The following is a 27,331-nucleotide window of genomic DNA, read 5'->3' as shown; positions in this document are numbered from 1 at the left end:
CATTTATCTCTGCAGTTATAGCTATATTTTCTGTTGTTGGTTGTACTTTAGAGTGTCTTACTTTTCCCTTTTGTTACTTGTCAGGTTCGTTCAGGTCTGGAGGAGCTGCTGTTCCACTTGTTGGTCCTGGGCTGTTTGAGTGACAGTCATGGTTTTCTGTGGAGGAGAAATGTAGCTCATTTGATCACAGTTGAGGTCCTGAGAACGTGCACATCCCCTCAAAACCAGCCAAAGCAGGTAGCAAAGTCTTTTTCAGATCATATTCAGTATGGGTCAGAAAGTAATAGTAAGTCTCAGCTGTCAATAACAGCATATTCTCATATTTTGAATTACCCATCACTAGTAGCATCTAGGAATAAGTGGACAAAGTCTGCCACAATTGCATTGCCCATTGATGACCATGCATTATATAAAGCCTATTTTTTATGTAGTAAACAAATGCCAAACCAAATTACAATCATACATTCCTTGAAAAAGCTTACAAATGCCTTGATATCCAATAATCTATGTAAACATTTATAGCCCTTCAAGGTCTCCTAGATCTTTATATCAAATTAATCAAATGCCACTTAATTCGCTATCTGTGTTCTAAATCATTACATTTTGTCAACTTCAGTCTTTTATGGATTAAATGTAGTTTTTTACCCCTCAAGTTACTTATTTCATTCATATTCCACCTTAATCAGAATATGAAAGGGTTGGGGAGCTTTTAAGGCTTAAAATTAAGGGGTTTTGTTCTTTTGTGAATGTAAAGCCAATTTGCAAAAATGACTAAATTTATCTAATTAATGATTTGCATCTATGTGTTCGGTTTGCTCACACAGACAAAGCTCGGACTTCTTGACATTCTACCTACCATCCAATGTAAACCTCCAAGAGAGGTGCTGGCCACTCGTCCGGTGTCAACAAAAGAGATTGATCCACTCATAGATGAGCAGGAGTTTTGCAGTGAGGGGATTCAAAGACCCTATCAGTACTTAAAACTCTACAGTGACAAGCAGAATCTGGATCGTTTTAACTATCAGGAAGGATACAGGATGGGGAGTCACATTGATTGTCTCAATCACTTTCTGGCACACTGTGGAATGCAAGATCCATCTTGGGCAGAACTGAAGAACTTCTCCTGGTTCCTCAATGTGCAATTGAAAGACTGTGAGAATTCAATTTTCTGTGATCCAGAATTTCTGGCTGACCAGCTGCCTGGCTTCAAGGGCTTCATTGTGAAGTTCATGATTCTGATGGCAAGAGATTTTGCATCGCCATCTCTGAACACATCAGATGAAAGTCCCATGCTGCACATTCTGGAGGATGACCTTCTTGACCGTCTGAAAATTCGTAAGCGCTGGGAAAATGAGTCTCACCCATACATTTTCTTCAACGCGGACCGGTTCTCAATGTCTTTCCTTGGCTTTAACGTGAGGAGAGGTGGGAGGCGAAACACACTCAATGCAGTTGATCCTCACAATCCAAGGATCCTGATAGAAGATGTGATGTCACAAGAACTATTTCAAGGTTTGGAACGGAACAGGATCTCTCTCACTGAGGACTTTGATCAGTTGACCCGGCCAGACAAGATCAAAAGGATTTCATGCGTTGTTGGTGCAAAGAAAGGAATCATGGACAGAAATTTTGATCCAGACCCAACATATGAGCTCACTGCTGACAATGTGATGAAGATGTTGGCCATACACATGAGATTCCGGTGTGGAATTCCAGTTGTCATCATGGGAGAGACTGGCTGTGGAAAAACACGATTGGTCCGTTTCCTTTGTGCTCTGCAGAAGGACGAAAGACCAATAGAGAACATGGTACTTGTCAAGGTTCATGGTGGAACTACAGCAGAGATGATTTACAGGAAGGTGAGGGAGGCAGAGATGCTCGCTGAGAGGAATCGTGCAATGCACAAACTAGACACCATTTTGTTCTTTGATGAGGCCAACACCACAGAAGCCATTTTTGCCATCAAGGAAATCCTGTGTGACCGATCAGTGAAAGGGAGTCCTCTGAAGGCAGACAGTGGCTTGAAAATAATAGCTGCTTGCAATCCTTACAGGAAGCACTCACCTGAGATGGTGGAACGTTTGGAACGTGCAGGATTAGGCTACAGAGTAAAGGCAGATGAAACAGCAGACCGCCTTGGCAAAGTCCCTCTGAGGCAGCTGGTGTACAGAGTTCATCCTCTGCCTCCAAGCATGGCTTCCTTGGTGTGGGACTTTGGTCAGTTGAGTGATACAACTGAACTTTCCTACATCAAACAGATTGTCCAGAAGAATGTTGGCATCCATCATTTGCCAATGGCCTGCAAGGACATAATTTCAGATGTTCTGGCAGCCTCCCAGAGATACATGCGGTCTCGAAAAAATGAGTGCAGTTTTGTTAGTCTCAGAGATGTGGAGAGGTCTATGAAAGTGCTAGTCTGGTTTTACCAGCATAGCGAGGTCCTTTTCAACAACTGCTATTATCTCAATGAGATTGAGAAAACACTGAAGTGCTTGATTCTTGCAGTTGGAGTCTGCTACTACCCGTCTCTGGTGGCCAAAGAGGAGTACCTCTCTGAAATTTGTAGGTTCTTTCCAGACCCATTCGACTCTTCACAAGAATTGCAGGAAGAGATTTCGTCATGTCAAGACTTCTTCCTTGAGAACATACAGACAAGGGAGACCATCGCAAAAAATGTTGCCCTTAAAGAGAACGTGTTTCTTATGGTGGTGTGCATTGAGCTCAGGATCCCGCTCTTTCTGGTTGGCAAGCCAGGCAGCTCCAAGTCGCTTGCTAAAACAGTGGTTGCTGACGCTATGCAGGGCCAGAACTCCCACTGTGAACTATTCAAGGAACTCAAGCAAGTTCATATGGTCTCCTTCCAGTGCAGTCCTCACTCAAGTCCTGAGGGCATCATAGGGACATTCAGGAACTGCGCTCGGTTTCAGAAGGACAAAAACATGGATGAGTATGTATCAGTGGTGGTGCTTGATGAGATAGGACTAGCAGAAGATTCTCCTCAGATGCCCCTGAAGACTCTGCATCCTCTCTTGGAGGATGGTTGCATTGACAATGACACGCCAGATCCACACATGAAGGTTGGCTTTGTTGGCATCTCCAACTGGGCTCTTGACCCAGCGAAGATGAACAGAGGAATATTTGTGTCCAGATGTGATCCAAGTAAGAATGAACTTGTGGAAACTGCCAAGGGAATTTGTTCATCCTCCAACCAAATTCTCCTGAAAATCAAACATCTCTTCCCACCTTTGGCGAAGGCCTTCTTGAGTATCTGTGATAAGACCTCAAAGAATCAGTTCTTTGGTCTAAGGGATTATTACAGTTTAGTCAAAATGATTTTTGCCACGGTGAAATCCTCACAGCAAGAGCCGGATGATGGACAGTTGGTAGAGGCCATTTTGCGTAACTTCAGTGGACAGCCAGAGGATTTTGACCCAGTCATATTTTTCAAAGAAGTTTGCCAAAACCTTGAGGAAATCCCCAGACCAAGCACCTTGCAAATGGTGAAAAAGAATCTTGATCACGACGCCAACCAGGAGAGCCGTTACCTCCTTTTGCTGACCACCAACAATGCAGCTCTCCATATCCTTCAGCAACAAATCTTTGCCAAAGGAGACTATCCACCCCCGGAAATAGTCTTTGGTTCGGGATTCCCAAAGGACCAGGAATATGCCCAAATCTGCCGTAATGTGAACCGGGTGAAAACGTGCATGGAGACTGGGCGTACTGTCATCCTCCTCAACATGCAAAATCTTTATGAAAGCCTCTATGATGCCCTGAACCAGTACTATGTTTACCTCAGTAAGCAGCAATACGTTGATCTCGGTCTTGGCTCCCACAGAGTGAAATGTCGTGTCCATACAAACTTCAGACTGGTGGTAGTGGAGGACCAGAAGAAGGTCTATGAACACTTTCCGGTGCCCCTCATCAACAGACTTGAAAAACACAGGGTGGATCGGAGCACAGACCTGGAACCATGGCAACACAGGGTTCTCCACAAACTGAAGGAGTGGGTGAAGGAATTCTTGGGTGAGGCCTCAGAGGATTTCAAGCTGTCTGACATTTTTGTGGGCTTCCATGGTGATGCCTGCGCATGTGCTCTCTTGCAAGCACTAGAAAAGAGAGTGCAAGAAGTCGAAGACAGTGCTGTAAGACAGCATGAACAGGATGAAAAAGATGAACCAAAGGGAAAACTTGAGTCTAATTCTAACGAACATGAAGATGCAACTGTTAAGGAGGATGACCAGCTGGGTGATGCAATGGACATAGAGATAGATGGAAAAGAACAAGAAATTGTGTCAATGGAAAAGATTGATGACGAATCCACTGAGGTATGTGATGACGAGAACAAAGTGATGTCTGAGGACGAAGAAGAGATGGAGACAGAAATCGAAGTTGGGTCAGCTGGGGAAAATGAGGAAAAACAAGTCTTTGAATTAGCCAAAGTTCTCTTGTTGAACTGTGCCACCCCGGACGCTGTGGTGAGGCTGAAGTATTCAGAATTAGCAAACCAGGAGAAGGACAAACTCCAAAGATTGTACTTTGAGCAACAGCATCACCACTCGCTCCGGGATTTCCTGGAAGATTGCCGGCACAAGCATCAGGACTCCAGCAAGTTTCTAGAGGTATGCCACAAACCACAACTCAAACTTAAATTTTCATTGTTCCTTTATAATCATCACAAATTGTTGACTTTATTATCCACTTTGTGATTTTGCACAGATCACTACATTCTCCAGCTTGTTGACCAGATCAGATGTCAAAGTAGTAGCTCATGCTCTTGGACTTCACACAGACAAGATCCTCCTGCTCTCGCTCCACCAGTTTGACACTGAGGTCTCCTTCTGCAGCAAGATACGGTAAACAAACTATATAAATAATAACAGCCTGGCTTTAATATCATTTTTGGTCTTTTAATCTTTCTCTTACTGCCTCTTCTGTTTCAGGGGATTCCTTCAAGATGCTGGCCACTCTCTTCACATTCTGTTAATCCAGATGGACCTCGAGGAATCCCAGTGCAGTGATGAGCTCATAGCATCAGCAAAGTAGGGCTCAATGTCAGGATCCTCCTGAACTGTGATTACATGAATGCTCAGTGGAAACAATGACATTACAGCTGTTTCAGGTGTGTTTATAATTCCATCTGCCTCCAGATATTGCACCATGAATTACCTGATGTCACATGATGAACAGACGTGTTGGGTGATTTTCATTGTGAAGGTTTCCAGGATCGCAAGTCAGTCACAGTACATTGGTTTCCAAGGAGGTTAGTATTCATTGGAACATACTGAATGTTGTAATGCAGCTATTTGTATACTGTATTATACAAAAAGATTAATTCCATGTTTGGTCTTATGCATCAAAGGAGTCTGGAACTCGGTGCATATTGATGACCTGAGAGATTCAGAGGACATGAGCCTGAATTTGTTGGTTTTCTGTGGGACTCTCATCAGCAACCTACTTAACCCTGCACTGTCAGGTAGAAACTGTACATCTTCTGAGCATTAAGAAGTGTGTTAAATAGGAATAAAAGTGGTTTCCTTTTTCTCAAGGGTGCAATTTGTACATAACATAAACAGTATTTCTTGATCTTCAACAGAAAACCACAAAGACAGAGAAACAGCGGGGGAAAGAGAAGACTCTGAAGTAGACAGAAATGTGAGTCTGAAGGTAAAGAAACATTATGCATGCTCTTTTACATTTAGTCATGTAAAACAAATTTATGTTTGTCAAATATTTAATGTTTTTAAAAACTTACACCATATACTCATGTTTGCATACAGGCAGACAGAGCCCACCTCCACAGCCTATCTTTAGTGAGGTCATGCATCCAAAAAGCAGTGGGTTTGCTGAGGGACCCTGACGACATGACATCACGAAGCATGCAGCGGATGCAAATCCTCCTGACTCTTCTGGGAACTAGTCAAAATCGTCTAGGAGGTGAATATAGTCGTCTAATGTTGATTTTAGTTTGTGACATTTTACATTTTGTCCATTAGTCACCACCATCTGTTCCTGATGTAGTAGTAAATACATTCTGTGTTGTAGCATTTTAAATTGTTTCTGATGAAACTATAAACTTTGTTAAAAGTTCACTTTCAGAAGGTGTTGTTGATTAGACTGGCTGAGGCCTTGGCACAGAGAGAAGAGACGATGGGCTCTCCTAAGGAGTGGGTGAGCATAGAAGCCAAGAAACGCCAGGCTCTACAAGAAGGGGGAACTCTGAGGTAAAATCTCCTTCAGATTTGATAGGATAAACTTAACCTTAACTCTTAATATTGATCATGTGACATAAATCCTTAATTCACAGTTGAGAATGTTTTTATATCCACCTAGTTTTGGTCTTTGTTTGCTGTTTGTTTGTTAGTTGGCAGGATATCTGAGAATTTTTTGGAAGATTTTATTGAATTTTTTGGGAGGAAAGGCAATCATCCTAGAAACAACTGATTCGTTTTTTATTCCAAATACAATGAGATAGGGCATTTTTGATCATTTACACTATTCTCACATGAACTACTGCACTTCATTGAAGGAAAAAAATGTGGCACATGTATCCAATGATTGTCTGTTACTATGTGTATTTTCATGCAGATCAGGATAGAGATGCAAACAATTCTAAATATTTTCCATTATTAAAATAACTAAGAGAATTGTACACCCTTTGTAGAAGTTGTAGCCATCAAGGAGCCAATCAAGTTCCCTATCTTGTGTTGTCTTTGTCTGGCAGACACACCCTGTGGCGCTGTCTTCAGTCTACTGTGACTCCGATCTTGGCCAGCATGTTGGAAGTTATGGACAGGTACGCCAATCTGGACCAGCTCTCTGACGACAGGCTCAGCCAGGGCCTGATTATGCTGTGGTTGGACATCCTGGCAGATTCACAGATTTTATCACTAACACCTTCCCAAAACTCAAGGTAGTGTCAATTACTTCTTTTGAATTTATTTATAATTCGCCAAGTGAATGTAATTAAAAGTCTGCATCATTTTCTTGTCTCTTGTTATAATGTCCAGTGTGTCAGATCAGGAGGTGCTTGTGCAGCACTACTTCATGTTGGACGGTGAAGAACAACCCAGTGCTGCTCCATTCAGCTGGCTCATCAAAATGCACCTTGAAAGTGTGTGGGAAGAATCTGAATTTATGCCAGGTTCGTCTTGGTTCTTGGAGTGTATTCATTAAAATGAAGCTTTAAATTATTGATTTATATAGACCTTATGGTTATTTAAATTTTTTTCTGGCTCTTTCTTTCTTGTTCTTCAGTAACAAAAGACGGAAGCACAGAGAGGATTCTCCAGTTTGTGAGCGCCTTCAACAACAGCAGGCTGGACAGCCACTTGCAGAGACTCTCAGACGGAGAGCGATTGGAGTATGGCCACCACTATCTCCAAGACTTTCTGCTGCTTTCTTTCAAGATCAAGTCAAAGGATGAACTAAGGGTATAGACATTAAGAGTTACATATCGGCTAGGTAGAATGTGATTTTCAAACAGCCGAATAGCCTTTGACTTTTGACTTATCTGTCACATGCAGGTGCTCACCAAGGCCATGCTGGGCTGTGTGTCTGAGCTTCAGAGGTCCATGGGCGCAGACCCTGACCTCTCTCCTGCTTGGATAATGGCTGCTGCCAAACATTTTGCGCCCAGACTGGACACTCTCTGCCACATATTTCTGCTGCAGCCCCAGCTGGATGCTGATGTCTTTCGGCAAGTGTCAAAGAGGGAGCCCCTGGAAATGGTAAGAATAACCTACTGTGGCTTCTTTTTAAACCCTATTGGTACAAAAGGCACAGACACTACAGTTTGATCCAGTGTGTTGTTAGTTTAGTTCATGATGGGATGCGTCTATAAATGGCAGAATTCCTGTCAGCCTCAGCTGTACTGTGAGACTAATGACACGTTCATGTCATATTGGAGCCACTGCAGTTATGAAATTCTGACTCATAAATAGCTTTCACATCAACCTTTAAGTCCTCAATTATGACTTGACAACTTGGTTTTTCCTGAAAGTTCCCATATATCCGACTTGACACTTAATAATACGGAAATGCAAACGCAAAACCAAGCAAACATGGACGCCTCATGTCAGAGTCCTTCATTCAATGTAATTAAACCCAGTTTCAATGGATATAGTTTTAATTTTGTCAATGCACAGTATTTTAAACCCTCATATGATCAACTCAGTTATCATAAAACCCTCCTGAGTTGTCAGGTGACATGAATGCTCACAAGTCCTCAATATGAGAATCTTTTCAATCCTTCTCATCCATCTGACATGCTAAACTTTACATGCTAAACATCATAATGATAATATACAATAGTAGTTTACATGCTAACTATAAAATGTTGACGTGTTAACATGTCAGCTATGCCTAAGAACCCAAACTGACAATGAACTTGACAAGCTGAGTTTGAGGTGTGTCACCATACAGATAATGAGCCTTTGAAACATGTTTGTCTTTATTTCCATTACTGACATTAACAATTATAGTACATTACTGAATATTAGCTTGCCAGGCTAACACAATGAATTGGCTATACTGTCTCTTTCCCTCTATATACTGGTATTCGCAAAAGCTGCAAAACATGACAGTTTGGATGCAGACAACTGGAACATTCAGAGAGGGAAATAGAGAAACTTAATGTATTTAACTTATAACTTACACCTTATGCAACCTACTGCAACTTCCTCAAACTCAACCCAAATACTCTGTTGGGTAGCAGCAGAAAATTCCCATGGACAAATGCTCATTTTTGAGTTGGAAGGGGAGGAACTTTTCTGACATTATGGGGACAGTTATGTTCAGGAAATGGGACCTCTTGCAGTGAAACAAAATGAAATGTGTTTTATTTTCGGCAGGTGGAGGACATTTTAGCTCTCGGTATCTGTGTCGAGCAGACCAAACTCCTGGCTGTGACCTCCCTGCAAGAGTGTGAGTCATTTGTTAGCAGAGTGGAGTTTCTGCAGCCGTGTCTTGATAGAGCGTTTGGTCAGAAATATAGAGCTCTGTGTAGCGCTGGCTGTCTGCAACATCTGGACTCCATCAGGTGAGTCTGCCAAGATGTCTGGTGAGAAAAAAACAAAACAAAACGGATTGTGTGTTTCTGAGGTTTATTTATAATCTCTTTTCACTCTTCTGTCTTTTCTCTTTCAGGTCACTGTGGCATGGGATGCTGGTCGTTGCATCTTTCATCCAGCACGTCATTTTTAAAGTTAAAGGGAATGACACTAAAATGAAAGATCTGGCTTTCCAACACTGCAATCTTCACCTGAACGTAAGAATAATGGTTTTAGGCTTCGTGTTTTCATCTTGATATGACTGAACAAGGTCATATTTAGCTTATTTAGCTGAGGTGGTACGCCTCTCAGATCCTGAAACATCTTGTCTCATGACCAGTTTAGCCAGCCGATAACGGCCTAAACAATACTGATTACATTACGTTACATTTGCTCTGAGAAATAAAACCTCTGCTACACTTTTTCAGAGAGTGTCTTTATGTCAGGTGCACCGGCCTACCTCCAGTATAAAATCTCTGTAATTGTAAGTGATTAGATGGGAGATCAGCGAGGAAAAAACCCCCCAAAAAGAAACATGTTTATTTTTCTCATTTTCAGCTGATGCAGGAGTCGCCTGATGTACGGAGCGTGGACACACTGCAGAAGCTGATCCGCATCCTCAACTCTTACCACAACGATTGTATCAGCAGAGAGCTGAGGTCAGATTCTGCCTTTAAATATTCATATTCATAACACTTTTGCCAGTTTAGAGAAACATCTGTTTTCAATGCAGTAAACTGGAAAATATCCGTTAGTTTCTCAATTTCTTTTGAATGATTCATTAGAAACAAGTCGTCATCTCGTTATTCTGCGATTGTTTTAAGCAACTGATTTAAGATTGTATGCACCATAGAATGACATTACATGCATACATTTTGTTCTTATCTCACAGTTCTTCAACTTCTCTCCCTAATTATACTTTTTTCTCTGAAGGTTTGGCCTTTCTTGCCCAATTTGCCTGTTGGAGCTCACAAAGCCGTCCGTCCTCCCCTGCCAGCACATCCTCTGTCTGCCGTGTCTGCAGCACTGCATTCAGTCACAGATACGTTTTTGTCCCAAATGCAGGGCAAACCTGCCACCAAACTTTAAGCCGACTGTTTCTCAAACCATCGAGTGAGTATGAAAAAGTTACATAAAGTAGATACAGCAATGTAACGAGTCATTTAGTCAAAATCTATTTCTGGGTAGAAAAGTCTGAAACATTTTGTCATTATGATTTTATTAATTATTTGTTTGAAATGTTCCACTTCCAACTTATCTAAAATATAACTACAAAAAAATCACTGACATTCAAAAAACATCTTTTTTATTTTAAAAATAAGCGCATTTTTGAGGAATTATTAAATGTTTGCAAGAAGAAATGGTGAGAGATGGTTTACAGTCAGACATTTCTGCAGGTTGTGAGTTCTGATTAGAAAATAAAGAATTAAATAAATGAAATTATAAAATGATAATTCTGATTAGTTGCAGAGTGTAAACTTGTCTGCTTACTTGTGCCAACTTGTCTTTGAAATTGTATATTTGTAGTATCAAGGTAAAGGTACAATTTATTGTCATTCTTTCCATGTACAATACTATAATATTGTACAGGGGGAACAAAAATTGTGTACATTCAGTGCAATGATGTACACAATAAGAATAAAAAGACAAGAAAGTGTAAGTAATATTGAGTTTAGTGCAATGGTTGAAAAGGTGCCGTCACTCTTTTGCTGATGTTCCTTGTTCACTCACTTTCTGCAGAGCTCATTATGTTTAACTTGAGACTTTTTGAGACCTTTTTAATACCACATTGTATGCATTTTAATTTAATACCTGTTTCACAATCATACCATTAATTTTTTTTTATCATTATGTCACTTTTGTCAGTACTTCCCAGCAGTATAAAACAGTATTTCCTAATGATATAATTGTTTGCCCCCAATAAACCTGTCAACAACGTACAATAGTTCAACATTTATTTAACTTAACATTTGTATAAAAATGAGAAAAACTCCCTCACATTGTCTTGCTCACTGCTGGAATATATAATAATTACTTTATGTTTCTGTCTGTCCAATCATCAGGTGTATGGATACTGTGTATAATTGTGTATATGTTTACCTGATGAAGGTTGATGTCACATATTCAGGGGTGCAGAGACTTAACATTTATTAATACCATTTTTTTCCTTAACCGTCCTCTTACTGAGAAATAATTCATGTTGGTACTGATAAAACATACTGAATATTATAACAGTACAATAATCTGCATCAGCATCTGGGCGTCCACTGCTGTTGTCAAAAAAATGCTTCCAGGTTTCGCTGTTTCCCGCCTTGATAAAAACTTTTCAACGTTTCAGGGAAGCACTTCAGCAGCAAGCGGACGTCAGGAGCTGCTGTAACTCCTTCTTCCTGGAGGTGGTGTCCAGGTTCTGTCTGTCAGAGGGGCAAAAGCCAGAGGAGGGAGTGGTGGAGCTGCTCTTCTCCCTACTGGTCTCTGCTAATGGTCAGTGAGAGACTGTTTAGTCAATAATAATAATAATAATAATAATGATTAGATCATATATGATGCTTTGATGATGAGATGTTCACCAGCTGATTCTCCTGAATGATGATGCAGGAGATGTGTACAGGACCAGAGAGCTCACTCCGTTCCTGGAGTGTGTTGACAACAGTCCGGTGGTTCGATCCGTGCTGCCGAAACTCCTGCTGCAATACAGGTGAGGGCGTGGACGATGACGACGGGTGGAGGAACAGCTCCTCTCTTTAACTCTTTAATCAAGTAAAAGATAGAAAAATGATAGAAAAATACTCCTTTACAAGTAAAAGTCCTACATTCAAATATGTTTTAGCAGTAAAAATGTATTGAAATATCTTAAGTCAAAGTACTCAGAGTATAAAATGCTGCCTGTCAGGTGAAAAATATACAGCCGTCAGATTAACGTAGTGAAGTACAACAGACATGTTTTCCCTCAGAAGCATAGTGAAAAATGTAGCAAGTCTCCTAAAACTGAAACATACGTGCCTAGAAAGTGCATGTCTGTTAACCGCGGTGCATCTGTCAGTTTTGAGCAGGCGAAGGCTCACATCCAGACCTACCTCAAGAATCTGAAGGAGAAGTTTCTAGACAAAGAAGACCACACTGAACTCTACCTGCTGTTTGTCAACTGTTTCCAGGTAAAACACACCAACTTCATCTTTCTTTGCTCTTCTATGTGATACTGTTTCTATTATCTATTATATTCCTATTAATTTTGTCTATTTATTCCAAACAACTGATGTTATTGCTGCCAGAAATAAAAGTATCACCTCAGAATTTTCCCACCAAAGTGATGAAAGTAGGAAAACATTTACGGAGATATTTCTTCCACATGTCGATCGTGAATTTTTACATCTCTCTCAGGACTCTCTGTTGTGCTCCGAAGCGAGAGAAGGGGAACGGACTAGAGAAGAGCAGCGGCAGGCAGAAATCGGATTCCTGAGCAGGATCGCCAGGAAACAGACTCCAGACAGACAAGTAGACCCAGCAGAGTTCCTGCTCAACACAGCCAGGCTGAGGATATGTCTGACCACGGCTGCACAGCTGCTGGAGAGAGCTGCTCAAGGTGCGTGATGCTGAACTTTGTTTAATTTAAAACACAGTGATAAAACATTGATCCTCAAAACAGTTGGTCTGCAGACTTAAAAAGCTCTCAATTTTTGAATTTGCTGTTGATGGATAATATTCTCCCACAATGCAAAGGAAAGGAAGGAAAATGGAGGCGTGTTCTGATGTTACAGTTTGATTTCCTTTGCACAGCGCATCATTTCCTGCCAGTAGAGGACAATGTAGTATAGAGCTGCAATAATCTATTGGTTGATCAACAGAAAATTAACTAGGAACCATCAATAAACCATTTAAACCATTTTTTTACCGAAGAATGTCCAAACATCTCCAGCTGCAGCTTCTCCAATGAGAAGATTTGCTTGTTTTCTCTGTTTTATGTCACTGTTAAAGGAGATCTTTTAGTTTTTGGCCTGAAAAAACACAACATTTGTTGACATCAACAAGGATTTCGAGAAAACGTGATGGCAATTTTCCATCATTTCATGGGCTGAACATTAAAATGATATGATGATTTAATATGACAATTATAATTAGTTGCAGCCTTAATGTAGTATGTTGTTTTCTTGTACACAAACTAAGTCTGTAGTATAGAAATGGGACACAAGGATCGTTTGATTGCACCTGAAAACGACATTTGAAGCATCAACACAGAGATTTTAAATTCCATCATGTGTTCTGTAGTTTGATGAAAAGTAGAAATAAATGATCGTGTTGAGTTTTTTTTTTTTGTTTCTGCAGGAAATACCGGCAGACTCGGGGAGGTGGAGGCTGATCAGTACCTGCAGCAGGTGAGGGCGGTGTGTGAGTACTCTGGTAACGACTGGTACAGGGTGTATCTGCTGCGAGCCCTGCACAGAGTCTCCGGTATGGACTGCATACTGTCCCTGATGAACATCCCCACCTGGAGATGGGTCTTCCCAGCAGACCTCCTTCGACTGCAGGTAGCGATATCTTCTATCTTGTAACAGGAATTTTTATCTCTTTGTCATCTTTAGACTATATCAACAGCCATTAAGACTCCATTTACACCAGGTATTAACATGTGATCTGTCTCTGGATACGTTATCTGGATAATGACATCCAATCCATGGGTCTCTGGGTGGGGCTGGTGGACTTGTCGACAAATATGGGAAGCAATGCTGCGGATGGATGCTGTGGTTAATTCTTTGCAAGGGAAGACTTTTAGCCACCGCCGCTACTTGTAGTTTTTGCCAGGCTTGCTTAAGCTAGTAGAAGAGATGACGTTTAACGACCTTTCAACTTGATGGGTGGATTTTTTTTTTCTTATGAATGTGGCCACGCTGTGCAGATTGACTTTACACCCACTGAGATACGATCACAACGCGAGGCTGACCACCTCCAAACGTGGTCTGACATTATATTCCTGATGTGTTTTGCAGATATCCAGATGCACACACCGTCTGAGAAGCGACCGAACAGCCGAGAGTTATGCAGAACTATAAAAGATAACAGAAAAAGCCCCTCGATGCAAATAACATTCAAGACGATGAACCAAAGCCCCGTTCAGCCAAAATCCTTCATACTGTCATACATAGACATCCATCACTCAGACAAATACGCTTCCACTTCTGCAAATATAGCGATTCACACCAACCGAGAGACAGTTTTCTCTCCCTGAGTGTTTCTTTTACTACAACCTACTGCGGTGACCTTTCTGGGTTCACAAGGAGAATAAAACAAACAAATTAATAAGTAAAAAAAATGTCGTTTGCCCACATGTTGAATCTCGTAGTAACTGTGCAAAAACGAGCTTTGAAAAAACTGATTTAGACAGAAAACAAACATGCTAATGGTTCTTTTTTTTTTTTTTCCCACCAAAGAGGATGACTCCGACCGAGATAGACCAGTTCCTCTGCTGTGGGACGTCTTACCGAGCTCTGAGAGACGCCATGGTCCAGTTTCTGCTGGAAAAGAAGAACAACCTCTTGACAGAAGTGCAGGTCAGAGATAATATGATGTGAAACATGGCTGTCTTGTAATTACCACTAGAGGTCAGAGAGGTCACGTTGGTAAATAAATAAATTAATGCATTGATTAATCAGTGAATGAATAGGTTAATATGTTACTGTCTGTTGGTTCTTCACATCTAAAGCAGATGTTAGTTAGTCAATTAATTGGTTAGTCGATCGACATAGAAATGAATCGCCATTTATTTTTATAATCTAGTATTCGTTGTGAGTAATTTTTTAAGAAAATTCTGTGATTCCAGCTTCTCAGATGTCAATATTTTATGGTTTCTTTAGTCCTCCATAATAAACTGAATATCTTTTGTGGACAGAACAAGACATTTAAGGTTGCATCTTAGACTTTGGGAAATTATAGATCAAACGAATAACAGATTAATCGATAATGAAAATGAGTTACAGCCCTAATGTTAACAGTTAAGAGTAAATAAAAAAGGCTGTTGAAGTAACTCTACACAATAAGACTCTTTAAATTACTTTACAAAAGCAAACTTCTTGGTTTTATTCACTTATTTTTTTTCCTGTATTGCTCTTATGTGTCTCCTCTGTTTTATATTTGTTCTGTAGAAGCTGAACGGCTCTCAGATCAGCCTCCTGGCTCTGGCCCTGTTCAGACAGATCACCTGCCGCTATAAATCACCTGATGTCAAAGTACATCCCTCCCGACAGGTACAGGCTCTATACATGACGTCTAATGTCAATTGTTTCTATTGTAAATCTACTTTCTGATGTTTGACGGGTGGCTCTACGTGAACTTACAGGAGAAGGAAATGCTGGCGGAGTTCCTGAAAAACATCAAATCAAGGGAGTTCAAGGAGTTCTGCATGTCACTCCTGTCAAATCAGATCAGCGGGCCGCGCTCAAGTCTTTACGTGGGTCCAGGTCTGACTCCTCAGAGACAAACCCTCCTGGAGCTGCTGGTCCATCTGAACTCTGTGCTCCTCAGTGGAAATACTCTACTGCTTCCTCTCCACCAGATAGCTTTCCAGCCTCAAAATGTGACAGTAAGACACTTCTTATCATACGTTTTGCTTTTTCTTCACGTTGTATCGTGTCAGATCGATGGATGACATGTTCTTTAATGCCGGAAAAAAGGAGAGCAATTAGTGCATACAAGATGAACCAGGTCGCTCTGAACGTTCTGGCCTTCAAGGCGTAGTTTTTATACCCTTGGGTCGGCATAGGTCACACCTATTGTCCATCCTCTTTATCTATCCATTATTTTTTATCTTCGTCACTCGTTGTTGGTCAAAACTCTTCAAGATAGGTTTTGAGCTGACGTGGATGTGTGCTGGCATATTCAATTCTGTCTAGTTATGTCCATTTTTTTTAATATAATTATTGGGGATCATTTTACACCATTATTGCCAAGTTATTCTTGCCACCAGAGTGTATTTTTAAAAAAGGTGAAGACTTTAATGCAGACCCAAGCAAAGTGACATGTAATACAAACACACTCAAATTTATCTAGTGTATGATTATGATTCTTATACCGTGCTTCTGTACTTATATCATGATTAAATGTAATTTATGAGATTACAGATACATCATCAATAAGATTTTAACACACTATTACTTATAATGTTTATGAATCACCCTGCATAGCTCAATATTGTCTGTTAGCACACCATGACTCTCAATGAAAATACACCACAGTTGTCTCTTTCTTAAAGGGGCGCTCCACTGATTTTGCACGTAAAGGTGAGTTCATAGTGATGTCATCAGGGTTATCTATACATTTTGAACAGGGAGTCTGTAGTGTGGAGTTTCAAAGATGTGAGTTTTTACCAGACAGAGAGGATCTAACAATAGATGCAATCGAACTGCATTATGGGAATTGTAGGATCCAATGTTTTTCCATGTTTTTGTAGTTCAGGCTTTCATAATCTCAGGTATCACTGGAGTCCATCTTTGTAGAAAACCATCCATCCTCATTTGCAGTTGGACTGTCATGTACTCCATTGTGTAGACTCGTCTGCTAGTCTGCTGCTTCAATTTTAACTATTTTCTTCTTAATCTGTCCCCCAAATTTACTTTAGAGTGCCCCTTTAATGCTCACTGTTTTCAGTTTCTAGCGATTTTCAGGGAAATCTTTTCAAACGAGCAGATTGTTTGTAAGATTTTTCTTCCTCACAGTTTTTGTCCCAACGCACTCAAAAGACTGTGATCCTCTGGCAATATTCATAGTTCAGGAAGTCTTCGGGTAGATAGTGAAGACAGAAAATCATGTTTAAACTACAGATCCGATTTTAAAAAATCTTTATTTAAAAAATCCAGTTTCCCCCTACATTTCTGTAGAAAATTTGATATAGATTGTGATAAAAATGGATGGATGGATTTCTAGATAAAACTAAAAACTGAAAGTAATATCAATACCATGAATGTAGCACATTAACTCAACTTACTTTTTCATCGAAGAACTACTTCCTGCCAACCATGCCCGATGATCACACAAGTGAAGCCAAACAGTGGCTGACTGGAGAGAGGAGATTACAGCAGTACTGTAAGTAGTTAACATACTTCAGTTCTCTATGAATAGTCAATCAACAAATATATACATATAAATACATATATATATATATATATATATATATATATATATATATATATATATATATATATATATATATATATATATATATATATATATAATGTTTTTTCCATCATTTGCAGACTGTGCCAATGGACATCTGTGCTTTGTGGGAGAGGTACGAGCTTTTTTTTGTGTTTAAGCAAACATTCCTTAACATCAAACATGAGAATAAAACAACATAAAACACTAATCAATAAATTCTGTATTTATAGTGTGGTAAACCAGTGGTCAAATCAAGATGTCCGGACTGTGGATCTCCAATTGGTGGGGAAAACCACAGACCAGTTGATGGCTTTACTTCACAAAGAGTCCAGAGGTATTAATTAACCTGTTCAATTAACCAGCTCTGTGGCATTATTTATTTTCTCAGTTAAAAATATGTGTTTAATTTAATTTGTGTGTCAGAGATCAAACCTGGACGGGTCACATATTGGGAGACGCTCGTCAGAGGTCCGAAGCCCCCGAAAGACAGATGACGTTAGTTCAGTCCTGCGTCCTGCGGCTGCTGACACACCTGGCCATGCTTCAAGGCGCCGTCGGAAACGACAGAGTGAGACGTCACATGAGTTTAAATATCAGCAGTATTGTATAGATGACATGACACCGTGTAATAATACTGCTGTGTCTTGTCGTAGGGAGTCAGTGACATGATCCACCCCAGGCCGTTTGATGTTCTCAACTTCCTCTGGAAACACCTTGAAATGGACATGAAAGTTTTGGGGAAGACGTTGGATCAGAACATGGACAACACAGCGGTTACAGTTCATTTGATTCTCAACGCCTGCACAGAATTCGCTACAGGTGATACTGACTGTCCAATAAAGTTCAGCATGCAGTTTCTATTGTTAAACATATAAAACAAAAACATGTGACATACATATACTCTGCTTAATGTTAAAGTTTCCCGCGGCGCCAGAGCTGATCTGTCCTCCAGTCAAGGACGGAAACAGTGGGAGAAGCTCGTCTGTGATTCTTCCATCAATACAATAGTTCGAGTAAATAACACAATATCTTTAAAGGGAGTAAATTGACTGTTTAAAAGCCTGTAAACGAAATCACTAATAGTCACATTTTCATAACAGAGACACAAAGACATTTTGGCCGAAGCTCTGGACAGAATCGCTGCTGATGATGGACTTGCCGGAAGCCCCCTGATGACTCTCGTCTTCAAGGATCCTGCACCCATGTTGTCGCTCCCCTCTGACTGCCCGACGCATCGCTCCTCCTTCTGGACTCTTCCCGAGATAATGACGGTGGAGCGCTTCTCTCAGTTGGTGGGAGATGAACAGGAAAACAACTCTTTGTCCCTGCTGGACTTGTTTCTCAAAAAGGTACCAGTTCTTCATTTAGTGGCATGTGAAACCCCTTTTTTTCTGAGAAAGACTGAGGAGACAGTGGAGGATAATCAGACGGATGTTCACCAGATGTGACAGGTTTTAAATCCTGATCTAAGACATAGTGAGGACTAACAGTCCAAACAGATTATCTGATGGTGTGAAAAGAGGATTACAGATTCATCTTAGAGGGGCGAACAGCTACTGAAAGTCCAGTTTATAGTGAAAGCAGAAAGACTCTACATTCCTTTAAATATAGCTTGTTTCATAACAGAAACTGTTAAGAACCTTTAAATTTGCATCTAGATCCAGATAGATAATGATACTGATTGGCTGATGAACCTTAATCCTGTTTCAGGATTATTATATAATAATTGTGGAAACTTTCAGTAGAGTCGGACTCATTACTACTGAATTATGGACATTTAAATATATCATGTTACTGAAGCATCACCTATAAGTGAAGTGTGGTAGATGTGTGGGGAAAATAATAATAATAAAAACAGTTTACAAAGTGCTTTGACAGACAAAGCAAAAGTAGTACAATGCAGAGCAAAGACACAACACAAAACAATAGAAAACAATAGAGAGATGATAAAAAAAAAGACTAAAAGACAAGATGCTCGAAAGACAACATTAAATAAAAGCAAGTCTGTAAAAATGGGTTTTAAGAAGTGATTTAAAAGAAGTCACTGATTCTGCGAGCCTTATCTCCTCAGGCAGGTCGTTCCAAAGTCGAGGGGTCCTGATGGCGAAAGCACCTTTAGATTTGACTTTGGAACGGCGAGGAGAAGGGCCCCACCTGAGGATCTAAGGCTGCGGCTCGTACGGGGGAAAACATATCTGTCATGTAGTTTGGAGCTTCAGACCCAGACGTGCTTTAAAAGTGATCAGTAAAATCTTAAAATCAATTCTAAAACGAACAGGAAGCCAATGAGGAGAAGCAGAAAGAATCGGGATGTTGTCTGTTAAAACCAGTAAGACGCCGAGCTGCTGCGTTCTGCACCAGTTGGAGGTGAGATGGAGGGATTTTTGTGGGAGTTGCAGTAATATAATCTGGAGAAAATGAAAGCGTGGATGATTTTTTTTTTTATCAAGGTCAGAGTGGGAGAACATTGGCTTTATTCTAGAAATGATTCTTATTTGGAGGAAGCAGGACTGGACAACTAAAAGAAAAAAAAAACTAGTTAATTCTAATATTTTATAAACCAAATTTGCTACGACTCACGTTTTGGGAGCCAAAATGTGGAGCTTTAATTGTAATTGCGCCATGATGGCACGATGTTTCATGGTCTAATATTCCACCAGATCTCACAGAGGGTTTACTCATCAAATGTAATATATTTATAGAGCACATTTAAGCCAAACAACCAAAATGCTTTACAGGAAAAAAAAAAAAGTTATGTTAAATTTTATGCAAAAATACAGTAAGTGTTCTCATAATCGCAATAAATAAAAGTTAAAAGCCAAAATCTGGTCATCTCCATTTGTTAATATATTGAATATATAACACTTAACTTCAGGTTCCCCTTTTTAGCATTTATAATCAGTATATAAAACAATTAATAAATGGTTTACAATACACTATGATGCAGTTATAAGCAGATATAAGTAAGTAAGTAATGCATTTCTTAACAACTCTGACGCATCTTGTGTGCAGCCATAAGTGGATTCTGGTATAAACAGATAATGAATGAAAATATAGTAAATCACAGTTGTAATAATATAAAATATGTCTTGTTAGGAGAAGTTATAATTGCTGAAAAACACTTAAAACACTTAAAAATCTCTTTATATCTTCTTATAACTACATTATAGTGTGTTAGAAACTATTTATTAATTGTTTGTAGATTATAAATGCAAAACAGGTGACGTGTTGCTTGAATATTTTGTGTTGCATAAACACGTCGATTCCTGCAAGACATCATGAGGTTCTGACGTTCGTGATGAAATGTTCTTGGAGCCAGACTCCAGTTTTGAAGCATCGCATTGACTCTGCTGGTATGTGTTTATCTCAGATTCGCTGTGTGAGGCAGTTACATCACCTGCCGGAGCTGGCGGCTCTACAGTCAGACCTGCTGAGGGTGTTTCCTCTGGCGTCAGACTCCACGCCTCAGACCATCGCACAGATGTTACAGCGGATACCTGCGGGTATGTTAACACGTAAAAAAAACCCTACTTTCACAATCACACACACACAAAAAAAAACCTTTATGTAAACTGGACTCTCTGGTGATGTTTTGTTAGGATATCAGAAGAAGATGCTGGTTGAGAGAGTGAAGACATTCATCAAGGTGTGGAACTGCCTCAGAGCAGAGGTGGCGAACAACTGTAAGCATTAACATTTAACTGGACTGTGTGCATGTACAGTATTAGGAGTTCATTCATTGCATTAAAACATACAGTATATAAGATATAAATTACGGTGCTTCAATGCAGAAATATGCAGGAAAGACTAATCAAATCACTTGGATGTCAGTAGTTATCAATATGAAATACTGTAATGTTAATATATTACTGCTAATGTCACTATAACCACCACAGCTATTAGTACAGCTTAGAGTGTTTGTGCTGCATGTTTAACATTTTTCAGGTTAACATCAGTAAACACATTTCATAAAAAGGCAGGAAATAGTTTCATTTACTTCAAGAAGCTATTTAATCTTTACATATTAGTTTAAAAGCAATCTTCATCACTGTTTAATGCAAACAGTCTTCAGTGTTTGGAATCATAATATTTAGTGAAATAACAGGAAAATTATATTTTGTGGCTTCTTTTAGAATAATTCTTTGTGTTTTTTTACTTACTTGTAGAACATTATTGCATTTTTATTTGTTGTATCCAGACTGGATATCAAAATAATAATAATAATAATCACTCTTTAACTTGCAGGATCCATTCAGGCCTCTATGAAGATTAGTGATTAGATGTGTTTGTTCCCTCGTCTGTCTGTGTGTAAATGTAGCAGCAGGTTTGGGTGAGAGAGAGGTGACGACCGAGAGCACGGGGGAGTTTCTGATACCCTGCCGACACGGACCGGGGTCGTGTCTCCGAACTCTGGTAGACTTCCTGTCAGAGACTCATAACAGCCTGGTGAAAGAGGCGAGGAGAGTGAGCCGCCAGGACGACAGGTCAGTGCAACCCGTCCAGACTGTCGAGGTTTTTCTTCTTTGAGGTGATTTTAAGACGGCGTTCAGTCTGAATCGCCTCCTCACTGACTTCAACGTTTGCTTTCAACTGCAACATTATCACCATCAACTGTTACTCATCAATGTTCTCCTTCGATCCGTCTACTGAAAACATCTTTTAAAAATATGAAAACTTATTCAATAAAGTCCTCTCCTGAGTTATGTGAGAAAAATATTAGAATATCTGCTGTAATGTTAGTTATGAAATGTTTTTGTATCAGATTGCAGGCTGTTGGGAGACGTTACACACCTATAAATTTAAAGTGGGATTGTTTTTGACAGTGGATTGAGCTGCAGGAAGCTGTTTAACACTTTTTATGGAGTTTCAGTCAGTACCGCGAGCGACAGCAGCCAATTTTAGCAAAAACTCGATCCATCCATCCATTTTCTGACACTTATCCGAGACCGGATCACGGTGACATCAGACTGAGTAAAGGAAACCCAGACATCCTTCTCCCTGGCAGCGCCCTCCGGCTCCTCCTGGGAGATATCAGGAGAGATATATAATCCCTTCAGCATGTTCTGGGTCCGTCCAGGGGTCTCCTACCAGCCTCCAGCGGGAGGCAAAAACTTCAGTGAATTAATCATTTTTACGTGGGTTCATCAATACATCCGTTTTACTGCACTTATCCAGGTACAGGTCGCATTAATTTAATGAATTGTATCATTAGGAATCGTTGTTATATACTGCTGAAAAACTGTGATGATGATAAAGAATTCACAGTACGATGTGAAACGTGTATTAATTTAAATTGCACACTATGTGATATTAAAAAGGTCTGAAAAAAATCTGTTTTAAATCCACGTTTTGAACTGGTAAAGAATCTGAATCTGACTCAACTCTTGCTGCCCGGCATCCACACTCTTTGTTAGCCAATCAAATGCATGCAATCACATTTTGCAGGTAGATAAGTTTGTCATGTGAGTGCTGTGATTCTGCTTTAGCTTCCGGTTGTCGAGACAGAAGATAAAATGATTTTCACCTTGATAAGATCCTGTCTCATAGTTTTATAAACTGGTAAACAATGTTTTAGCGTCTGGTAAACCTTCACGTTTTACTAAAACTCAGCTTCCTGTATCGTATTTCATCTCCTCACATGTAGTTATAGCAACACAACTACACGTGAGACTTGACTACTGCAACAGTGTCCTCTTCATCACACCCTCAAAGCTTCTCAATAAACTCTAATATGTCCAAAACTCTGCCGCCAGCCTCCTCACTCATGACCACATCGCCCCCGTTCTGCGGCTCCCCGTAGCTCTCAAAACTCCCCTTTTTTAAAACTGCTTTTAGCTAATGTTCAGCCCTTAGTTTGATATTTTTTTAAATGAGAGTATTTTAATCTCTTTTGCTGCTCTGTTGTTGTTCTGTATCACTTTCATCTGCATCTTTTAAGTGCCTTATTATTATTATTAACACATCCATACCATCGTAGCCCCTTGGATGTATTTCGTGCAGTGCTGTTTTCAGTCTGAAAATAGCCCTGAACCTACTTTTAATATGGCCGATCTTGGACATTCTCCCGTTTTATTTCCCCAGTGAGTACAGTGTTCCTTTGGAGAGGATATCAGAAACCCAGCTGACTCAGTGCCACCCAGAAAGAGAGCTGCTACCTCTGGTTTTAGCCCACTGCCACTACACCTTGAAGAAAGGCGGGGAGACCGAAGGGACCTACGATCTGCCAGGAATCCAAACCCAACTTGCCCGTCGATTCCTGGCTGGAAAACCACTTATCCGAGCGGTAAAGATCTAAACTATTCACACAACTGCGTGCAGGTGGTGTCAGATAATATCAGACATACTTCTAACCGGCACTTGTATCCACTTGTATCTAAACCAGGACACCTCGAGGTACTTGAACAGACATCTTAAGGATTTCTCTGTGGTTCTAAATGAGGTCAGAGGAAAGATTCATCAGGTAAAGAGTGTTTCAGTTACTTATGAACTTTACAGTACCACAGTCGTCATCTGGAACTGACTAATGCAAGCTGAAGAATGTTCACAGTAGTTTCCCCTGTAGGATTTTGAGAGGCCACTTTGTTAAGAGGTCAAATTCCTTCCTGCACACTCCTCTCTTTCGCTGGCCTGCTGACAGTTTCTCTGCCGTCTGTGTCGTAGGAACCGCTGAAGGGTTCGGTGAGCAGTACCATGAGGACGGTGCTGCGTTCGTACACGGACGTTTGTGACGCCGTGCATGTGGTGCAGATTGGCCTACGCTTCATTGGCAAGACGGGCGGGGATCCTCAAGGTCAACTCTTGTCCTACCTCACTAATTCTCTGCAGATGGGCCTGCAGATTTCCAGCACTGTAGCCAAGGTACAAACCTCCAAACCCGCAGCTATTTCCCTTACAACATAGTTATGCAAAGAATGTGATTATGTTGATCTCATTTTGTAAGCAATGCACTGTTACACCATCTTTTTCTCCTTGTTTTTCTCACTACTAAATTCCCATTAAAGACAACTTTATTAACACTAATGTTCACTTTGGAGACAAATGAAAGAACGCTGCTATTCATGCCAAAGTCTTAATCTAACTAAAACACTTTAAACCTGTTTGGTTTTCATTTTAGGGTCTCGCAGAGAGCAAACTGGAACACAGTATATCCACCTGGCAGCTCCTGACTTGTTGGAAATCTGAGCTTATGCTGAACAGAGAGCAAGTAAGTATTGATAAAATCATAAAGCTTTACAGGATGTGGCAGAAAAAAAATCTATTCCCCTATGTTTGGGTCAAAACAGTTATAGTGTGCATTCATCAAGGCCCTTTGAAGACATTAAAGAAACTCCACCCGTGGTTTTTTTAAAATTTTAGCCATTATTTTCGCTCGTGACCCCTGCTGGCTACCAGTGACTGACCCCAAACACCACAGAGAGCTAAATTTCAGGGCTGTAATCCGTTAGAAGTGTGCTCTGACATGGCAGGCGCCCAGAGTTTGACCCCAATAAAAGCTTAATTTAAGGAACTCTGTCAGTCAGTCAGTCAGTCAGTACTGCAGTTTCTACCACAAAAGCTGCTGTTTTAACTATTTGACTAGGCGACATTTTCTTTAACACACATTAATGATCGTGTTTCAGGACCCGTTTGAGAGACTGCCCTCAGAGTTCCAGCAGAAGCTGTCAGAGGAAGAGAAGAAGGGGCTGAAGGTCTTCCTCAGCGCCACAGATGTTGACACTTTCTCTTTGGAGCTGCATGAAATTCTGCTGCTGAAGACGAGCAACTCCATGCCAGACGACGGTTACCAACCTCACTGGGAGTAAGTACAAGCCATCTGTATTCCCCCCCTCGAATATTTGACCATTTGTGAGTTTCTGTAGGAGGTAATACACCAAATGGTAAATAATTTCCAAACCAGTTTGCCCAAAGGCTGTTTTTTAGAAATAAGCATTTTTTTGTAAGCTTGTGAATGAAAGAAGTGTGCCTATTGTCAGTTCAAAGATGACCACGCTGGTCTTAAGGAATCCATTGATTTTTAGACAGCTTTAATCACACTGAAGTGTGGAGGTCTCACCCAGAGTTGCCCCCTGGGATTTGAAACCTTTTGACTTCCAGAACCGGAGCGTGACCCCTCCAGGCAGCCATCTGTCAGGGGAAAGCAGCTTAAGTTGTATCCCCCCCCACACCCCACCCCTTCAGTTGCAGGTCACTTCTATTGAATCAGCAGCTGGGCAGGGAAGTGAATAGGAATGCTTGTGGAGAAGACAATGGATGCAGTGCTAACAGTTGTTTTCTTCATGCCTTCCCTCCCTGCTGTGTCCAGCATCAGGTCCACCTTAGAGATCCATTTGGACCAGAAAAACCTTCCACCTCTGCTGGAGCTCGAGTCTCTACCGGAGGAGATCACACTGGGACAGGGAGCTGACGTGTGGAAGGCGGCTGTGGAGTTTAGAAGAAGATAAATTTCTGCAGAGAGCTGATTTCTATCTGATATTTTTTTTCTTTTATGTAACTTTGTGTTATTATCGATGCTTCTATTGGGATATCTGGATTACGATCGACTGTCTATAATTAATCATTCCATTTGATAGGACATGTTCTGATTAAATGTGCCTTTCTGTGATGTAAATACTGTAAATGTTTAAATTATGACTTGTCTTACAGTATCTATTAGAGCTCTAACTGAGAGAGAAAATTATAATCTTAATAAATAAAGCTGAAGGAGGCTTATTTTATACAATCAGAAATGGATGTATTAATAAATGAACTATGAATGAAGTGGAACTAGTTAGTTTTACCCCCTCATGGAAGCATTTTCCAACACAAATCAAATTCATTACATAAGGCTCCAGTAGAGTTTGTGCTGTATTTTAGTGCATCCAGAGTAGGACATGAAGACAATAAAGTTGCATTTCTGTTTTGAAAATTTGCTGTCGTGTATTTTGAATTTTACTAACAAATTTTCTTGACATTTCATCAGCAAAAACACCCAATAAAATTAATTCAATTTTTGAATTTGAGTTGAGTATCTAATTTCCAGTTTAAAAAAAAGATTAAGATCATACAGTAAAAGTCTGACTAAAGGTACAGTCCCAAAAAAAGACGACGAGTAATTGTTTCATCTGTGTGATGAAAGAAGGAACAAAGAGGGTAAATGTCGAACTGATATTTTACAATAACTGTGCAACATTGATTATTTTCAGAGACACCTCTTCCACCTTACTTGAAAAACTCTGGGCAATAATCATATTTATACAGATTATTCCAAACAAATACAGAAGCAAGTTTACTAATTGTTCCCCTCTGGATTATTTCCCTTATACATTCATTATTAGTTTTTATACTCCCCTCTGTATAATTCTAGTGGTGAAGTTTGATGGATAATATCTTGATAGATGACAGCAGAATCACATAAAGTGTGGTGAAAACACAAGCCTCTATTTTCTTCTGTTCTGTATTCTTATTTCTAATAATTAAGAATATAATTGATAGATGAAATGGTTTCTTTTAGGTCTTGATCCAACAGCAAATGTCATTTTTTCCCCCCCATCAGTAAGTGAGGAACAACAGAATTAGAGAAACTTATATTAGTCTAATACAAATTTGGAAAAAATGTATACCAGACTGCAGATATAATAGTAGAATTGCTACACTGATAGTTGATTTATGAAAAATAACAGTGTTGACTGTGAAAGTGAAAAGTTCAGCTTTCTTCAGGGGCCAAATGTTTTTGCTGGAGGGCCAGATTTGGCCCTCTGGTGTAAAGGAATGTTTTATTCTGATAAGAATTCATTATAAGTAAACATATGATCCTCTGTTGAAAAAAGTAACAGACGCGAGTTCCTGTATTCATACTTCAATAAATGGCAGACACAGGTTAATTCAGTTTAAAGTGATTCGTCATTTTCATTACTCTAAGGTCATGTTAGAAATAAATTTTTATCTCTCTGTGTCTCCAGTCAGTGATAAATGTGAAATCAAATTATGGTACATGTTGCATTCATTTTGGGACTTTCCACTAATTCACCCATTCTGGAAAAAGAATTTTTTTTCTAGTATAACACAGGACTGTCTCTCCTGATGGGGACTTGGCTCTCTTTGGGTGCTCAGAGAGCTCTTTAACTCTCCCCTCACACATACAAACAGCTCTGTTGATG

At 40.0% G+C, this 27,331-nt stretch overlaps 1 protein-coding gene across 4 annotated transcripts in view; it reads left to right on the top strand.

The window, feature by feature from the left end:
• rnf213b (ring finger protein 213b) overlaps positions 1 to 26,189 on the top strand; it is a 42,034-nt gene extending 15,845 nt beyond the window's left edge. For 3 of the 4 annotated variants that reach the window (XM_044336784.1, XM_044336782.1, XM_044336780.1), the window contains 41 exons: positions 85 to 237; positions 825 to 4,622; positions 4,720 to 4,856; positions 4,944 to 5,042; positions 5,151 to 5,263; positions 5,363 to 5,476; positions 5,597 to 5,667; positions 5,781 to 5,937; positions 6,089 to 6,224; positions 6,725 to 6,913; positions 7,011 to 7,144; positions 7,258 to 7,433; positions 7,527 to 7,730; positions 8,853 to 9,040; positions 9,148 to 9,268; positions 9,609 to 9,709; positions 9,984 to 10,163; positions 11,389 to 11,534; positions 11,649 to 11,748; positions 12,094 to 12,205; positions 12,432 to 12,633; positions 13,374 to 13,576; positions 14,477 to 14,596; positions 15,188 to 15,289; positions 15,382 to 15,624; positions 17,039 to 17,123; positions 17,294 to 17,328; positions 17,426 to 17,529; positions 17,619 to 17,763; positions 17,849 to 18,014; positions 18,114 to 18,208; positions 18,296 to 18,544; positions 20,566 to 20,698; positions 20,795 to 20,878; positions 21,514 to 21,679; positions 23,277 to 23,478; positions 23,578 to 23,655; positions 23,856 to 24,053; positions 24,310 to 24,399; positions 24,815 to 24,993; positions 25,498 to 26,189. In XM_044336784.1, the coding sequence (XP_044192719.1) occupies positions 85 to 237; positions 825 to 4,622; positions 4,720 to 4,856; positions 4,944 to 5,042; positions 5,151 to 5,263; positions 5,363 to 5,476; positions 5,597 to 5,667; positions 5,781 to 5,937; positions 6,089 to 6,224; positions 6,725 to 6,913; positions 7,011 to 7,144; positions 7,258 to 7,433; positions 7,527 to 7,730; positions 8,853 to 9,040; positions 9,148 to 9,268; positions 9,609 to 9,709; positions 9,984 to 10,163; positions 11,389 to 11,534; positions 11,649 to 11,748; positions 12,094 to 12,205; positions 12,432 to 12,633; positions 13,374 to 13,576; positions 14,477 to 14,596; positions 15,188 to 15,289; positions 15,382 to 15,624; positions 17,039 to 17,123; positions 17,294 to 17,328; positions 17,426 to 17,529; positions 17,619 to 17,763; positions 17,849 to 18,014; positions 18,114 to 18,208; positions 18,296 to 18,544; positions 20,566 to 20,698; positions 20,795 to 20,878; positions 21,514 to 21,679; positions 23,277 to 23,478; positions 23,578 to 23,655; positions 23,856 to 24,053; positions 24,310 to 24,399; positions 24,815 to 24,993; positions 25,498 to 25,636 (9,447 nt within the window). In that variant the 3' untranslated portion in view covers positions 25,637 to 26,189. The remainder of the gene's footprint in view (positions 1 to 84; positions 238 to 824; positions 4,623 to 4,719; positions 4,857 to 4,943; positions 5,043 to 5,150; positions 5,264 to 5,362; positions 5,477 to 5,596; positions 5,668 to 5,780; positions 5,938 to 6,088; positions 6,225 to 6,724; positions 6,914 to 7,010; positions 7,145 to 7,257; positions 7,434 to 7,526; positions 7,731 to 8,852; positions 9,041 to 9,147; positions 9,269 to 9,608; positions 9,710 to 9,983; positions 10,164 to 11,388; positions 11,535 to 11,648; positions 11,749 to 12,093; positions 12,206 to 12,431; positions 12,634 to 13,373; positions 13,577 to 14,476; positions 14,597 to 15,187; positions 15,290 to 15,381; positions 15,625 to 17,038; positions 17,124 to 17,293; positions 17,329 to 17,425; positions 17,530 to 17,618; positions 17,764 to 17,848; positions 18,015 to 18,113; positions 18,209 to 18,295; positions 18,545 to 20,565; positions 20,699 to 20,794; positions 20,879 to 21,513; positions 21,680 to 23,276; positions 23,479 to 23,577; positions 23,656 to 23,855; positions 24,054 to 24,309; positions 24,400 to 24,814; positions 24,994 to 25,497) is intronic. The other variant, XM_044336783.1, reaches the window with a different exon arrangement.
• Positions 26,190 to 27,331: the final 1,142 nt, after the last annotated feature.

Source organism: Thunnus albacares, chromosome 20 (assembly GCF_914725855.1).
Source record: "Thunnus albacares chromosome 20, fThuAlb1.1, whole genome shotgun sequence".
Classification (NCBI taxonomy): Eukaryota; Metazoa; Chordata; class Actinopteri; order Scombriformes; family Scombridae; genus Thunnus; species Thunnus albacares.
The sequence above is the reverse complement of the archived record's forward strand: the minus strand, read 5'-3'. Positions and strand labels throughout refer to the sequence as shown.